The 18,311-nt window shown below is 38.1% G+C and overlaps 1 protein-coding gene across 6 annotated transcripts in view; it reads left to right on the top strand.

The window, feature by feature from the left end:
• Nucleotides 1–18,311, top strand: part of ZFYVE28 (zinc finger FYVE-type containing 28) — a 145,628-nt gene that overhangs the window by 62,588 nt on the left and 64,729 nt on the right. For all 6 annotated transcript variants that reach the window (XM_052682004.1, XM_052682002.1, XM_052682003.1 and 3 more), the window contains exon 2: nucleotides 8,314–8,454. In XM_052682004.1, the coding sequence (XP_052537964.1) occupies nucleotides 8,314–8,454 (141 nt within the window). The remainder of the gene's footprint in view (nucleotides 1–8,313; nucleotides 8,455–18,311) is intronic.

Genomic DNA, 18,311 nt, shown 5'->3' with positions numbered 1-18,311 from the left:
AAAATAAGGATGCACTTGCAATATAAAGAAACCTAAGGAATGTTCTATGCCTGCTCATACTCAAGAGGGACTCTTACGATCAGCGTGCTTGAGCTTGCTGCTGGGTCAGGTTTCCCTCTTGCTGGTAATTTGTCTATGCCCTGATTAACTAAGACATTTCTTGATTCAAAAGTAAAATACTGTATGTGGCAGGTTGTTCAAACTAGGTTGGTACTGAAGAGTGAGGCAAAGCTGGCGTGCAACCAGGGCTGCTGAGCATGAGCAAAGCACTGGGACTGCAGAACTTGCAGACCTGGGAGGAAAAAAATATCCTGATATAGCAACGTAGAGCAAGATGGAGCTTTTCAGACAGACTGCAAAACAATTCTTAAAACGTGCACTTGTTTATTTTTTGTTTGTTTAATAATAGAAATTTGATTTTTAGGAGAGAAAAAAGCTTGTAGAAAATAATAGGAAGATTTAGACATTGAAGACCTGCAAGAGTGGGGTCATGGTTCATCTCAGTGTTTGGGAATTTTTATAAATACTCGAAAAGATTCGTAAAATATCTTAACAACCGTAGTGGAATATTAAGTCATTTATTGCATGTGTAAATGGAACTTAGCAAGGTGGAGGGTTTCATATTATCAGGGGAAAAATAGTTGAATGCCACTTTCAAATGCCATCCTTATGTTAAGGAGGGTCCTGTAGCTCCGGAAGCCCAGGAAACTAAATGTGTGATTTTCCTTGTGATAGGTAGCAGATGACTAAAAATGTGGCAGAATCAATTTTGTTTGAAAGGGTGCTTAGTGTAACCTGTAACTGCAAATACAGACAGAGAAATCTGAAGCAAGCTGCATAAAAGCATTTAAAGAATGGTCTGCCTGTTTTGGTGCTTTTCTCAAAATGCTGAATTTGTTCTTTCTAAATGCTTGGTTGTCCTTTTAAGCTTGATGTTCTTGCAGTAGATGAGAAAGAATGATGATTATCCTAAGGTAAACTGAAGGAGGTGGGCTGTGACAGCAGGAAGGACTGTAGAGTTGGTGGGTGCACCATGGCTGGCGTAGCTTCCCACCTGGCTGCTTTATTGCTCCTCAATAGCCCAAGCAGAGGAAATAGGATGAGAAAGCTCACAGGTCAGAATAAAGACGGAAATGACTTCTTGCTCTCCCTAAGGCTCCTCATAGTTGTCTTTGTTTTTAGCAGGAGACAACCTGGAAATAGAAATCCCTGGCAAGTGGGCTCAGGGAGGAAGCAGCCCTGGAACTTACCATGCTTTCCATGGCTGTTCCATCACTGCCTGACGTCTTCATATCCCCACAGCAAAACCATTTCTTCTTCCTCAGGTTATGTTTGTTTCCTAGATATAGAGGCTGTGGTTCAGCTGCGGTCCACTCCTGTTCAGCAGAGTGCATGTCCAAAAGCTTAAGTAACACATGTTAAGCATATGCTTATGTGCTTCCCCAAGAAAATATGAATTTGAGCACATGCTTCTCTAGATTAGTATTATGAGCACACAAAAATAGAAGCTGTGTACAGTGACTTAATCCATCATGAGTGAAATCTGACTGTGGCAGTCTCAAATATTTGCTGTTCTAGTTCAGTGAAACCTATCTGACTATTTTTTTTGGCTGATATTGCTCTCGTATTACCATTCTGTAGTGGAGACATAGCATTTAAATGTGATTTTTGAAGAGTGTTGCTAGTATTGGAAAAACTCACCTGATTTTTTGTTTTCCAATAATTTGTTATTTTATCTTACTGACTTTTTTGCTAGCATTTTTTCTTTTGTGCTAACAACCTGTTTACCTGTCTTTCTAGCTTGTCTAATGATATTCTATAGATAAACACAGAGCAGCTGGTAAGGCTTTAACCAGACTGTAGCTTTTCCCACAGTGCTTTTTTTTTTTTTTTAATGAATTCTTACATCCATTTGGTAATTGTTGGGCTCATCTTGGACTTTTTCTTATGCATGTGCAACATCAGAAAGCCAAGAAAATTCATTTAAAAATGCATTTCTATTATTTTTAAGGCTTCATACATTCTACATAACAAACCATGGGGGAATAATTTCCCCTTTTTTAACAGATAGCTCTTGATGTAAAGCTGGTAGATTTGATAAATAAAACAACATTAACAAGAAACTTGCATGTTTTGAGTTGCTGAGACCCTTTTTCCTTTAATGTGCATATATATTGTTGCTAATAAAAATTGTAATATTTGAAATGAAGTATCAGATGTCAGATATTGACTCATCCATCTTTTAGAGAGTGATTCTTTCTTGTTCATATTTATTACTACTTATAAAGCATGAAAAAATTTCAAAGGATCTGTCTGAGGAGAGAATGTGTGTACGCTTCCTTGTAGAGGAGGTGACAATGAAGCTATGTAACGATGTAATGGCAATGCCCTTTTGAAGAAATGCCTTAAATCTTTGGAATAAGTCATCTGTCAATCAAGCTTGCTAGTGCATCAGTGACCTGTGTAGTTGTGCTTCAATTGAATAAGTGTTGGTCACTCAAGGTCCATTTATGGCTCAGTGTCTGGATGGAGATCAGTGATGAGTCCCCCTAGTGCCCCCCAAGGGTCGGTGCTGGGGCTGATAGTCTTTAATGTCGTCATCACTGACATTGACAGTGGGGTTGAGTGCACCCTCAGCAAGTTTGCTGATGACATCGAGCTGTGGGGTGCGGTCAACACACCAGAGGGACAGGTTGTCATCCAGAGGGACCTAGATAGGCTTGAGCAGTGGGCAGAGGTTCAACAAATCCAAACGTAAGGCCTCGTACCTGGGTGGAGGCAACCCTCATTGCCAGTACAAGCTGAGTGAAAGTGGGTGAAAGAATTGACTGTAACCTTGCTGAAAAAGACCTGGAGATACTGGTAGATGGCAAGCTGGACATGAGCTAGCAATGCGCCTTTGCATCCAAGAAAGCCAACCATACCCTGTGCTGCATGGCTAGCAGGGCAAGGGAGGTGATCCTGCCCCTCTGCTCTGCACTGGTGAGGCCTCACCTGGAGTGTTGTGCCCAGACATGGAGTCCTCAGTACAGGAGAGACATGGAGCCGTTGGAGCACATCCACAGCAGGGCCACAGAAATGATCCAAGGGGTGGAACACCTCTCCTATGAGGACAGACTGAGACAGCTGGGGCTGTTCAGCCTGGGAGAACAGAAGGCTGTGAGGTGACCTGACAGCAGCCTTTCAGTATCTAAAGGGGAGCTACAGGGAAGAAGGAGGCAGTCTCTTTAGCAGCGTCTGGCAGCAAAACAAGGGGAAGTGGCTTCAAGCTTGAAGAGGGGAGATTTAGGTTGGATGAAAGGAAAAAGTCTTTTACAGTGGGGGTGGTGAGGCACTGGCACAGGTTGCCCAGAGATCTGCTTGATGCCCCGTCCCTGGAGACTTTCAAGGCCAGGCTGGCCCAGGCCCTGGGCAACCTGATGTAGCTGTGCATGTCCCTGCTCACTGCAGGGGAGTTGGACTAGATGGCCTTTAAAAGTCCCTTCCAACTCTAAGGATTCCATTATTTTTTGCACTTACAATGGATACATTTGGGAGTTTGAGCCTAAATCCTTTTACTTCAGAAAAAGAAAGAAACCAACCCTCAAGTTTTGTGGGTTTTTTTTTTAGTTTTTTTTTTTTTTTAACGTAAGTCTTAAATAAGTTTAATGAGTTTAAAACTAGTAATGTGCAACATCTGTTTTAGGCTTTGAAAACATAGCGTCACCTCTGAGATGTAGAACTGGCCATACTTAAATTCTTAGCACCTAGATCTGCCTTGTGATACACAAAGCATATGGTGTATAGTGAGTTGTTTTCTAAAATGTTACAGAATATTACCGGTGTGCTGGAGAACAGGGCTGATGTTTTTACTCATAGCATTTTCAAATTCCCATCTCAAAGCCAATGTACTTTCACTTGTGGGGACTTTGTTCTGATTTCTGTGCCATGCAGTAATTGTTCCTATTTGGCAAAGTCCAGTAACTGCTATATTTGTTCCAGAGAATGGAAAATTCGAGGTTGATCCTGTTTGCCTTGTTTCGTGACAATCCACTTGTTTCCTTTGCCCCAAAACACAGTAGGCAACAGATTTAGGCTGACAACCTGGCCTTCAGTAACAGACATTTATACTACCCATCCCATTCCTGAATGGGGAGCAGTGGAGGCCATATAGCTATAACAGTTGTGCTGATGCAAACACCATATCTTACAACTTCTCATGTCAGCTAGTAAAATCCCATCAGCTGTGGCAGACTAGAGTTGATGTTTAACTGATCCTGGCTATGGAAGGGCAACATACCTGGCATCTATCGCAATTAAAATTATCTTATGGGGACTGACTGTTTTTACCCAATATAATCCTGTAGATTGTTGCATTGCCTCCTACAGTAGATGTTTGTGGATGGAGTTGCTTTTTAATGTGTGATAAACTGTATGTAAAATGTAGCTTTTACCACTAACAAATGCTATTTGAAAAGTTTCCCCAGTGGGTGTAGGCTTATGGGTTCCCTTGTCAAAAAAGCTATCTAGATTAACCATCAGAAGAAGGTAAAAATAATTAAATTAAAAAAAAAAATTTCCTTGTAGTTTCATTCGATTAGGGTCAGATCAGAGCTTGAGCATGTAGGAGAGCTGTGAATATTTAAGATACTGAAGAACTTCAAAAGGACAACCAAGGAGCTTTTCATATCAAGTCTGTGAATTTTATTTAAGCAGGGTTGGGCTTTATCTGTTGTTCTGAAACCTTTATATCAGCAATTCAAACATGATGAATGTTATTTTCTGGAGAATCAGGAAATAACAGTATCACTAGCTTGGATTTTGTTAATCTCTCTGGTTCGTTTTGTTTCAGTCTATTCTTTGGCTTATTGGTGTTGATGACATCTTCCCTCTCTATTTTGATGGTGGTTGTGGAGACTTCATTTGTATAGAGGAACTTAAAATCCTCTATGAAGGACCATAGAAATCTGGGGAAAATGTTCCTTGGTGTTCAACTTATGGTCTGCTGTCTGTTATATTTATAAGACCATGCATATTTTATGTGAGCTAGTTGGAAAAAAAAAAAGCAGTATGCTCAAAAGGTGACATGAAAATCATACAGAAGATGCTTCAAATCTTCTTTCAAAACAAGGAAATTCTGTACTAGAAAAATCCTTATTTCTGGAAACTTGATTTTGAAAACAATTCTGGAATTACTGACTGGTTTGAGATTACTCTTAGCACCTTGTCTTCTCTTTATAGTATCTGTTTTCTGTCTGGCTGCTAGCTTCTGTCCTGTGTTAGGATGTGTGAGCTAGAATCTCTTCTTTTTCCAGTCTGCTTACACTTTTTGTTTTTTTTTAAGTTGACAACTTCTGTTTTTGATAAAGGCCAGCTTGTTTACGAGATATGAGAATAGCATCTTTTCAACTGATATCGTGTAATCTTACAGACCTGTTACTTATCTAATAACCTGTATCTGACAGCTTACTTAAACCTAAGGTGTTTTCCTTTTACCGCTCTCTTATAGTCGATGTAAATCCTTTTAAAAATGAAATCAGAATTTATTGTGCAGTAAACAGAACTGCCTTAATCTAGGTGGGAATTTGCTGGTAAAATCTGTATGTAACCAGTTTGGTAGTTAATACAGCTTCTCACGTGGGCTGTTCAGTACTGAACTTGTCAATGGCAGGAAGCCTTCTGCATTAAATCTCTGACCCAATGAGCTGAGAATGAAGAGTAATGCCTAATAAGAAATGTGTGTGTGCTGTTGAGTGAGAATGCACACATCAAAAAAATTCTGTGAGTGATCTTTCCTAATAAAAGGAATAATGAACTATTACTGTAACTGATGATATCCAATTCCTATCTTTGTATTGACTGGAGCAATACCTGATGTATATCTTATAAATGAGGATAATAAATAATTACCAATGCACAAAAAAACTGATTTTTGAATCTGTGGTGAATGCAGTCCTGCATTGGTATGTCACATGCTGGCAATTATGAGGATACATGAGGATAACCTGCATCACTTGGTGGGCTGAATCTTTTAGAATATGACTTGTGAAATGCAGAAAAACATCAGAGGGAATACAAGATGTTCTTGTACAGTGGAGGAGACTCCTATGTGAAGAGCTCAGGCTCAGGGTGGTGTTTGGCTATGTTTTTTATCTGTTTCCACCCCAACAGAACAGGAACAAAGATCTGTACGGGTTGTACAAGGGCAATGTGGCAACAAGGGTTCCTGCAGTCTGTGGATACGAAAATAACAGAAGTAGCTGCAACACATGATGCTCTAGTGGAAAAAGGCAAGATCCAATACCTAGGGGATGAATCCAGCGAGTCACAACAAAAATCTAGATGAACAAATTTGATTGTAAATGTGGTTAATTCTGGAAACAAATAGAATATTAAGCGATAGGTTCTTTGTTAGGTGCACTTAAATGTAATTTTTCTATTAACTTGAACAGTTGAAGATGAGAAATACTGTTACTCTGCCAGTGAGTAGTAATCTATTCTGATAGAATCATCTGAACCACGTTTTGCACAAACTGAAAGCAAAAATTGGCACAGAGTATGGTGCTACCTCTTCTCTCATACTGGTTGGAACAAATTGAATTTAGAAAGTTGTGGGCATCGACTTTAAATGCCTCCCTGCCAGGAGATTTAAAATCCCATGCAGGTTTGTCTTGCCAGGTCCCACATGATTGACACAATTAATCAAAGATCACGATACTAATCCACAACAAGCATAACACAGGCGAGAGAACTCAATTAAAACTTTTGTTTCTCCAATTTAAAATATCAGCCACATGGGAGCTAACTGCCTTGGTCTTACATTTGCTTTTTTAGCTTGGAACCACTCAACAAATTGCCTTATTTTGCTTCTGCAGTGCAATTTAGATGCATATAAATAAGTTGTGTTTTGCCACACTTCCATGCATGAATTCCTGTGTCTTCGGTTAACGATTTTATCTAGAAAGTTTTCTTGATGTCAGTAAATACTAAAGGAAAATGTTAACACCAGATATAATAAAAATAATTGGTTAAGGGAGCTGTGAGAATTTTGTGCTAAACTCAACAAAATTAAGTAATTCAGTTGTAGGGTCTCTCCATAGTGTCCTTAATTCTAGATTTTGTTTATTCCCCGTGTACTACAAGCTTTATCTCTCTCCCTGAGTGTTTTTCTATCAAGGCTTTAATGAAACTGAAATTTAAATGTCTCACAGTTTATGCTCAGTATACTGTAGCTGCTTAATAAAAGACAACATTGAAAGAATGCAGAGGAAAAATCTAAAGATTGCCAAGGCTTTCTGTCATTTATTTTGTAGTAAGCAACTGGTTTCCTGCATAAAAAAAAAAAAATCATAGTTTTCATTACATTTACTTTCATTACTATGTTTCATCAACTTAAAAAGTATTTCTGACTTGCCTCCCAGTTCAAATGGTGTGAACTACCAATGTAGAAAGCTGAAAGATAGCCTAAAATCATTATATTCATGCATAAGTAGGACATGTAGGAACAGGAGCTGGTGTGTTTGCTTTCAGGGAAGGCTGTTGTTGTTGTGCTATTAAATTGCTAGTTGAGAAACCATGCAGCATGCACTGGCGAGGCGGTCTGTAGCATCACTAATGAGACCAGGTCTCACAGTAGTTAACTGTGTGACTGTACAGCTCTGTAGGTTTAATGCTTGTGTAATGCAAAAGCCCAAAGGGTTTTTTCTGCCACAGTTGTATTTTGTGAATACGTGATATTTCACGTTACTTTCTGTGCTCTCACCATTTCTGTTGCTGAGGAGAGCCTGAGAGAGCTGGACAACTTAGCCTAGAAAAGAGAATGCTCAGGCAGATCTCACCGGTGTCCATAAATCTCTGCTGATGGTTGGATTTCAGGAGTCACTGCAGTGGTCACGAGTCCAACCAGCAGATGTAGAAGCTTCTCCTGAAGGCCCCTCGCATGGCTTTGTGTTGGCAGCAGGTGGTGGTTGTTCTCTTGTTTTGCCAAACTTGAAGCAAGCTTTTATTTAACAAACAAAGCTTGTGATTCAGTTGTTTGTCCACTAGGCAATTATGCCACCATGAGTGAGAATGCCAGGATGGTTTTGGGGATAACAGTAATTTAATAATACCCGCTTTGTTGGAAGAGAGGTTTTTTTCTTCAAGGTAGGAAGATTTTGTAAGTGTATGTAAATGTCTCAGTGTCATTCTTTTTGTGCTGATGCTCTACTAATCTGGCTTAAATGACTTAAAAAATAAATTCCAATCAATATGATTCACTGGAGTATGTTTTTAATTGTGCAGAAGTAACGTAATGTTCTGTAACGCAACATTCTATGCATCTCTTCTACACAGAGAACAGACCCGCAGCTCCTTGCTCAGTTCTACTATGCCGATGAGGAACTAAATCAAGTAGCAGCTGAACTGGACAGTTTAGATGGAAGAAAAGACCCACAGAGATGCACACTGCTGGTCAATCAGTTTCGTTCTTGTCAGGTAATGAAAGTGATTCATGATTTAGTTGGCATTTTTGTGTGCATTAAATGCTATTTATTGCATGAATTAATTTTTATTGTTGAATTCCTTTAAGATGACTTTGGTAGATATATGCCTTTTATTAGTTTAACACCTATTTTCTTTGAAAACGCTATTCATAAATCTATTTCATCTCATTAAAGTGTTTGTTGATGGTTTCTTTTAAATGAGAACACATTAGAAAGATTTTCTTTGCACATGGAGCTCACTAGAATGAGAGAAACACCGAAACATTTCAGGCAGTGTAAAGTAGCCACATCTTTTGTAGATGCTTAGTTTTTATATTTTATAAATCTGATAACTTTTAATTAGTAAATAAGCTATGTGAGAGCAGCTGGTATCTTTGCTAATTGGAAAGAATGTTATCTGCTTCACATAAAAAGCTTTAGAGTTAAGAGGAACTCCTGTGGAACCAAACAGAAGAAGATATTTATTTGTAAAGTATTTCAAAAGTATGAATCTGTTTCTGAGTTCTTGTTGCATAATATAGTTCACTGAGGAAATGATTCCTCATAATATTTGCTGAAACTGTGACTATAATTTAAGCAAGACTTGAAGGGGGAAGAATTGGAGACTGCAAAGACAAGCTAAATCTAGTTCTTTAACTTGGATGAATTTGTGATTTGATTTGTTAAAATAATTCAGAAATTGAAAAGTAATTGAGAAATATGACTTTGTCACAATGTATACCATTGTACAGTAAGTTTTTTCAACAATAAAATTCAATAAATTAGAAATGTAAACTGCTTTTGTGAAACACTTCGTTCTTGCACAAATGCTTCCATACACACCCTCCCTGTTGCAGCAACCAGCATGCCATAATGCAAAGTCCTGGAGTCCATGATTCACCATGCTCAGGAGGATTTATTTATGAAAAGTAAGCACTTGCTGTCAGTTGAGTGAAATGCAAGTGCGAAGACCATGGTAATAAAAAATCATTTCCACTGAATATAAAAAAAATGTAAATCCTGTGCAAAGATTTTGTTTTGCTTCAACCTTTTTTTTTTTTTTTTTTTTAATTTGTTATATTACTATTAGTTGGAATGTACCTTTTAATTTGTTATATTACTATTAGTTGGAACGTACCAAACTTCTTTAATGCAGAAAAAATTTATCGGTGATCAAGTTGAGGTAAATATGAAGAGTAGTGCCCTGATCAACATAACAGTATTAGCATCGAGTTACCTGAATCTGTTGATTAAGAAGGGGAGGAAAAGAAAGTAACTGAAAAAGTGTAGTTTTTTTCTTTTCTTTACCAAAGATCATTTACAGAGAAAGAGCCATCAGCCAGTGTACTGTGTTAAAAACAATTTTAATACTTTTGTATGCTTTGATTATCTTTGGTTTCCTACTGCACAGTCACTAGAGAAAAATGCAGAGTTTGAGTCTACCAAACTGGAAACAGCCAAAATTCAGTACCTTGGAGGAAAAATATACGTGTAAGGGTATCTTAAAAAGTCATTGATGTCTGTCTTCTCTGTGAGGTATCAGCTGTACCTAAACCACCTTTCACAAACTTGTCTGACTTGTCTTTTTAGAAACCTCCAGTAATGGACATTCCGCAGACTTCCTAGGCAAACTCTTTCCCAGCTGATACTAGCGAAGGCTTTCTGGTAACAAGGGTAGATGAACAGTTTCTTCTTGATGCTTTATCCCTGGAGGTAAAAACTTCTTCCCCGATTCTCAGCAGGTGCACAGGTGTTCCTATTTGCTCACTGCAGTTTAGACAGACCTTTCTGTTCAAAGAGTAGCTTCTCTGAATCTTTTAGCTGTAGGAATGCAAGAAATGCAAGCTCTCATAGTCCTTGGTCAGTTTGCTTGGCTTGCTGTGTTATGACTCACTGTCTTGTGACTCTTAATACAGTCTGATGCCTGGTAATTTCTTCTTTTCATTTGTCTAACAGATTGCTGTTACTAAAACAATCTGTTGCTGGACAAGAAAGAAAAGATTGAGTTTTATTTTTTTATGCAGCTATTTTTGCAATTTCTAATGTTCAGTGTTCTACAGTATAAGTCAGATCATAGGCAAATGTTATTTCAAAAATGACTTTGCTGTTCAGGTCTTGCATTATTTTGTAGTAAGCAGCTTAAAAAGCATATATTTGTATTATGTTTCTTTTTTTTTTTTTTCCCCTTAAGAATTTGTTGTGTAAAGGACACAGAATAAAGAGCAGCATTTTAGAAAGGATTCCAAGTGTAGGTGTTTGCTAATCAAATATCGCATAGGAAAAGTGGAGAAGAAAGGGCTGCAGATGAAGTATGGTGGTGTTTGAGGCAGATGGATCAAAATAATTGTCATGTAAGGCTGTGCATGTGAAAGCAATGCAGCAGCTACATTGTGTGAAACGGGCTCTTTCACATGATGCCTCTGAAAAAGATCTTGTGCCCACAGCAAATATAGCTAAACAGGCTCTGAACCTTATGCTTAAAATTTCTTTTTTTTCTCTTCCTATTTTGTCCTTGATTTTTAAATGTATTAGTAAGATGTATGGCTCATTTTCAATCTGGATAATTTATTAAATCTAGATAATTTGCGACCTAGATAAAAACTATCTCCTTAAGTTCATAGAGACATAGTCTTTCTATCAGGCTTGAATATTTCTGAAATCCCTTGACCTACTACCTTTTCTTGTTTAAAAAAATTTTTTTTGGTTGTTTATTTTCAGCTAAATTGGTGTTTGCTTAGTAGGTGATATTATGAAATTTTACTGTTTTGTTTATGAGAGAGAACTGCCTTTAAACTAGTGCTGCTTTATGACAGAGCCACAAGTCTTAGGAACTCAGATTGTTTTTTCGAGAGGTTCTCTTCTGTTGGATCTTGATTGTAACACAGGAGATGTGCTTTCTATCCGTGTCTATATTTTCAATTTTTGGAACTGTTTCAAAAGAGTTCCAAGTTTACTGCAGTATGTAAACTAATTCAGGCAAAACAAAAGGACTCTACCTAGAGAATGTGTTTTAATGGATATTTTTTGTATTTTCTGTCTTATCAATAATAGCAATATTAGTCAAGATAAGCTGAAGCTCTGGTACTTCAATAATTCTTATTGTGGTGGTTTTTCCACGTATACAGAGAACTTCAGTTTTCAAGGATGTGAAAAATAAATTGCAACTCTGAATGTTGTTTTTTACTGTTCTGCTTTCGTACTGTTTCACTGATGATAAAATCACATTTCTTACAGTAAATTAATTTATAAAAACTGAAGATCTTGCATCTTGAATTTTAAATGCTGTGAGTTGACTGGTTAGCATGGTGCCAAGTAGAATGTATCAATTAGTAAGAAGGTGTTGTTTTGCAGTTTGCTGTGGTTATGGTAGCTTCCTGCAAAAATGATATCCCTTGTTTTGTTTTGGTGTTTGCGTGTCAACAGCAGAGTATTATAAGAATGTATTGTATTAACAGATATGTTGTCTTGCACTTTTAGTGTGGCTGATATCTAACAGAGTAAAGCACTTATTCTGGTGTTGCATTCTGTTGTGTGCAGAGATGCATGATAAAAAGTTATACATGTTGCACTTCAGTGAAAAAAAAGAAACAGAAGGTAGAAAGATATACTTTGGTTTGTTGAACTTGATTGATGATAATACTGGGAAGATACTTAAAAACAAAACAACATGTTTGCATCTGTGTGTCTTGAGGAATATGCAGCGCTGATTCATCCAAGTTTTTTTTTTTTCTGTTTGCAATACAAATAACTAGTGTTGAAATGTTTTCATCTTAAGATTAGTAGTAGATGTCCTTTTCTGTGTGGTTCCCATCCTTCTCAATGTCATAGGGCATTTTCTGCCCTTGAATTTCACAAGAAGGAACAACACCTAATGTATGTTTTTTAATTAATCATTTGCACATTTGTGATAACTCTCTGAATGTATTTGACATGACCATTACTATTTTCACATTTGTTAGTATTATGGTACATGAACTGACTTATTTAAAACAATTTCTCAGTCATCTAAGTGGAATTAGGTTTGATGTTAAATATTGCAGATCACAATGAATTTGAAGAATGAAAATTAGCAACACCTTTGATTCTAACCCAGAGATTTTGTAAGATCTTGAGAGGTCAAAACTGAATGGTGTGTGAGTGCTTCCCATTGCGAAGGAGTCCGAGGATCATAGTACTTGCTGGGTTAGTACAATGAGAATTACTTCTCTCTGTAAAGCATCAAGTTCTCAGAATAGCAGATGAGTCAGTTCCCAGCATGGTTTTATCAAAATAATTCCTTGAACTGCAGGTTATGTCTCAGCACTGTGTCATTCCATCCATTAAAGCACCTTGGGAAGAAATTTGCCCCTGCCAGGGCATTGACCTGAAGGAAGACATTTACTCTCTGAGATAAGGTACCGCTTGCACTTTGCCACAGAGTGGTAAAATGAGAAATTTCTACTATTTGTGAAACCTTGTTTTTCTCAGCTCTTATTCGAATGATTGACTGGTAACATTATACTGGCTCTTCTCTTTTCCTGCTATTTGCTTGATGGAGTCACTTGGGAAACACTACTTGAATACCTTAAATTGGAAGTCCATCATTTTTGAGTCATCACTCTGTAGTTTCAATTTGATGAAACATCAGGCTTTAAATGTATGTAGTCCTTAGTGTGCAACTTACAAATACAGGTTAGTCCATACACTGATGGCCAAGTAGGCACCTGTGAGTCTGAACCTCATTATCTATCCTGGTATAAATTTGTGTTACTGGGGAACCAGAGCCCTTAGAGGAAGCTGACACACATTTTGTTGTTATCATTTGCCTGCCTCAATTTCTGTAGCAATGGAAAATACATTGTGAGAATGGTATCAGAAACGCTCTCTTTCATCCAGTCATACTTATCTCCTTATTTCTTACAGCTTATTTCAACAACTGAAAATATCAGTTTGAGATGAGCTGCTTGCTATTCAAGTGCTGAGGAAAACAGAGCTTGGCTCCTACTTCGTAGAAGCGCACCTGTTACGGGCTGGTTCTCAGCTATGGGCTGCATGAGCTGCCTGTGTTATGTGGAAAGTGGGTAAAAGCCAGCTTTGGGAAAAAGAAATAAAAAGACTGAAGGCAAAATGCTGCTGGAGTCCTCTGAGGAACCTCCCTTGTCACAGCTTGGCCTGCTAAAATCTGTTTTTTAATTTAGAAATGAAAAGAATTCCAGCCTTCGTCATTGAAATAAGCATTAAAATATTATTTGCTTTCTGATGCTGGAGTTGGATGGGTAAGAGAAATCTAAAAGTGGGCAATCTCTTCATCTGGTGCTTTTTGATGTTCGGATGAAACTGCATTGCTGTTTGATAATAGGGCACATCTGGAAGGAGTTAGGAATGGCCTGATGTGAGGTAGATATTTTGCTTGCCTTTCACCTCTGCTTGCTTCATGTATGTAACTGAGATTGTAAATGCCAAGGTTCTTTTTCTCTTTAGTTAAAAAATAGCCAAACCAAGAGTGCAGAAGTGGTGCAGGATTCCAAAAATGCTTATGCTGCATCTTGAGCAAGCTGGGGAGAGCCATCCCCGCATGCAGCAAGCTGTCACAGAGCATGTGGGGATTTCTCTGCAGCAAAGGATGGAAAGCATTTCAGTGTGTTTTCCTTATTTTGTGCATATTTCTGTTTCACAAGGATGAAACTGAAGCTAGAATCACAAGTTACTAAATAATAAAAAAGGAAACTTGTCTTTCTATATGAAACATGATTAATTTTTTATCAGTGTGAAGAGGGATGTGTTTGTATTAAGTAGTGTGTGCTGGGGAAGCGGGTGGTTGTTGCTGAAAGGGCTGGTGATGCTCGGTCACGCTGCGCCATCTGCTCATGATGGCCAGATTCTTTGCATGCAAACTTGTAAGGAAAAATAATTTATCTTTGGTGGAAGATGAGGATGTCAGCCATTTAACAGGAAAACAGGGTTAATATTTTATATGTACTTCAATTAGAAAGCTGAAACTTCGTGGGTTTTTTTGCGATCAAGACATTTCTGTCCCAAATAAAATACAGTATTTTCTTTTATAAGAAAGAGAACTCAGCTGCTAACAGTTAAGGCAGAAATAATCAGAAGGTTCTTCGTTTGAGTCTTCTGACACTGTTTAAAAAGATGTTCTATTTCTTAATGTGTGATTGTGAGCCCTGGATTATATTCATATTAAGAAGAATGGACGTGACAGTATCTTGACTGAATGCTGACATGGTGTATCTGAGATACACTGGCAATTTTTGTGCATTTGAAGGCTAAACGAGGACTAGGGTGTAAGGTCATTTTGAAACTGACTTTACTCAGCATTTGTGAGATATGGGACTATACCAGATCCACTTTTGTGGGCACTAATGTAATATGTCTCACTCTCAGGGGCTTTATAGTTTTGTAGTTTTTCCACACTCTTCGATGGTGTCATCAGAGAATTGTTGTCGGTTCCATTTATCTTTACTCTCTCTCTTTTCTCTTTCTTAACTATTGCAAAGCAGGATGAATTCACATATCAGCATCTAAACCAGTTATGCAGTCTCATGATTTAAATACACTGCAACATGCCTTCTTTCTTCAACTTCTCCATACACGTTAGCAGCATCCTTACAAGATCAACAGTATAGATTCAGTAGACTATGCATGTTGACATTGGATGGGATGCAACTGCTCAGGAGGCGCAAGAGTATTCTGGGTTGGGCAGCAAGCTGGCTGGGCTTATCACCGGAGATTTAAATTAGATTTCAGCTGGGGGAGAGGGATGTACTGCTGAATGACAGAGAAGAGTCTCAAAGCTGAACAGGTCTTGTGGAGCTGGATGACATGCATCTCAGGCTCCTAAAGGAACTGGCTGATATGGTTGCCAAGTTGCTCTCTCTATCGTATTTGAAAAGCATGGCTGTCAGGTGAAGTCCTTGGTGACTGGAGACAGGGAAACATCACAACCTTAAAGGAAGACCCAGCAAGCTACAGGCCGGTGAGCCTCATGTCTGTGCCTGGGAAGGTCATGGAAGAAATGAAGGCGCATGCAAGGCAAGGAGGTGATCTGAGACAGCCATTACAGCAACCTGATCTAGTAGCTGGCAACCCTGCCTATGGCAGAGGGATTGGAACCAGATGATCTTTTGGGTCCCTTCCAACCTAAGCCATTTTGATTGTGTACAAATTATTTACTTGATATTTCTGTCCTTGGTGATTAAGTCTGTTTTCTGCTTAAATGCCTTTTCACTTAATCATTTAAGAAAGTAAATCATTTAATTCTTCTTTCATCCTGGACAAGCATGATAAGAAACACAAGTTGACAAATTAATTTCATAAAGAAAATCCATAGTAGTGGAATTCAATTTACATTGGGATCTTAACAGCTGTGAAAGCTAAAGGTTAAACTTGCCTATATGAAATAATTCATAAGTCATTAACTGTTTCCTGTTTTGGATGAATATAACAGCAATATACTTCATTAATAATACTGCCTATATATTTCAAATATAGGATTATTATGAATATTTCATGGAATATTTTGCAACCTGTTTTTATCTTGTATAGGTTGTAAGTTTTTATTAACAAAAGGAAGTCTTTATATAAAGTCTGCATACAGATCTATATCTACATGTATTACACATTGGGCACATCAAGGACTTCTGCATGTTAATAGGAAAAATTAAAAAAACTGTTAGCCATTAAGCTAAGTTGGTCAGTCATTGGGACTTTATCATAAGAAAGAGGGAAGAATATTAAATATAAATAGTTCAGTCACAACTCCTAGCTCTTTTTGCATTGTAAAGATGCAATCTATGTCTTCCTCAGACTTATGCATTGGAAACAATGTGGGTTAGCTCATTGCAGCATAATGTTCTAAAATGATTGGTGCAGACTTCACAACGGTCATTTAATTATAAATAACTTGGTTTCTCGAAGTACTGCATGTTTTAGTAAGTTAGGAACACTTCAGAGAAGATGGAAAAAGTTGATATGTAAACAGCTTATGATGAGCCTAGGTTTATTTATTGGAGAGCAGGCAGCAGATGGTAGACTTTATTCCTGCAAGCTTTTGCACTGCTTGTACACATGAAAAGTTGGGACACCTTGGAAAACAAATATCTGTATGAAATGAATTATGCAGGAAGAATGCTCTGTTAGTTTAAGAATGCTCACTTTCTCACGCATCTATTTCTGCTGGATTTTCACTTCTTACTCAAAATAGTATTACTTCCATTAAAAGAGTGGTGAGATAAACAGCACTGGTATTACCTTAGTACATGGTCCTTCCCAAATGGCAATACTGCAGAAGTGATCCCTGTTCAGAGAAGGGGGCAAGAGGAGAAAAACAGCAGTTGTGCTCTTGGTGTTGTTGTGTACATTTTTGGTTCAGCCCTATGAGTAAGTTTTCAGTGGATAAAATTTACTGAAGCAAATACCAAGCAGCAAATGCTTGTATTCTGTGATTTTTCAGGAGCCCCAAGGATAAAATAGCTAAGTGATCATTCTTAACTGCAAAGCTCAGTAAATTGATCTGTGTAAATACAAGAGGCATTGAGACAAATTGTTGTATTGACCTAATGTCTTTTTTTGTTGTTGTTAGGTGTGGTGTAATCTTAGAAATATTCAAAGGGTGGATTCTATCAGGCTTATGTAATAATTGTACTTCAGATTTTCACAGTAGCTGGGTTTAAAAAGTATTCTACTGTTTTTGTGTATTCCTGCAAACCAGTGGCTTCAGGATCTGCCTTGTTTATTATCTGTGCTTCTGTGGGGGTTTTGCAAATTTGCCTGGAAAATAATTTAACCCTCTAGCTGGAATAAGAAGGGCTCTCTCTGCAGACCTAATTAACATATCTGTGCTTGTCTGACTTATTCTGCAATGCAAATAAGATCCTAAAAGCACATCATATTTTATAATTGAGAAAATCAAATTCTAAGTGCATTCCTCAACAGGCAGCATTCTCTTTCTGTAATTTATTTTACAAGGAAATTCTCAAATTGGTCATGTTAAATATACTGACAGTTGAAATGTTCGTGAGCCTGAAAACTCAGTTTCAGAAAATGTACCTGCAAAGTTTTGGGCTCTGCTTTGGGTATTTTTTAATTGAGCTACTGCTGGATAAAACTGTATGGCTGATGGCTGATGTAGTACTAGTCTGGATATGCGGCTGAGTGTGAGCAAACTTCATTTTGAAAACATTTCCTGAAATATGGATTTTGGTGTTATAGCATGTGGTTCCTTTTGGCTGTAATTCCATGATCCATTGACAGCACTGCTATTAAGGTTTTCCATCACCAGCTCACACAATTCTTGTTCCTATCCCTGCACTTTAGCATGGTAAAACCTCAGAGCAGAGCTTCATGTTAGAAGTGATCTAAACTGATTAGGCAACCTCGTCTGTCTCTTCTTCCTATAGCAATCTGTCTGTCCCAGGAAGCAGATTTGTGTTCCAGCAGGGCTGGAGCAAGCTCTGAGGTGGGTTGAATCTGCCTGGAAACCTGCTTGTAGCCAGATCTTTGGCGTTGCTTTCACAGCAAAACTGATGTGCTGTACGTATGGTTGTGCAATGGTATGAAATTGCTGATGTACAGCTGGATGAGTATCCATAGCCAGGAGTGGAGAGAGGGGTGGTTGTATAGATCCTTATCCAGTTTAAATAAGCTGCAGCCAGCTTTAGATGACTAAAAAGCCACATTTTCACCTGTACTGATGCAAATATTTGCAGTGTCATCCCATCAACTTTGCCAGGGAAATGACCTGGATTACTGTGTGCTGAACCCCTTCACGTATGCCTGGTGTACAAGGAAGCTGCCAGTGCTGATAAGACTGCCTGGTACAGGCTGGAAATAAGACTGAGAGCTGCAAAGTGGGAGAGATAAGAGCTAGGCTTCTCG

This window comes from Tympanuchus pallidicinctus, unplaced genomic scaffold, assembly GCF_026119805.1.
Source record: "Tympanuchus pallidicinctus isolate F22 unplaced genomic scaffold, pur_lepc_1.0 scaffold2, whole genome shotgun sequence".
NCBI classification, from domain to species: Eukaryota; Metazoa; Chordata; class Aves; order Galliformes; family Phasianidae; genus Tympanuchus; species Tympanuchus pallidicinctus.
Note: the sequence above shows the minus strand (reverse complement) of the source record. Positions and strands in the feature narration are given on the sequence as shown.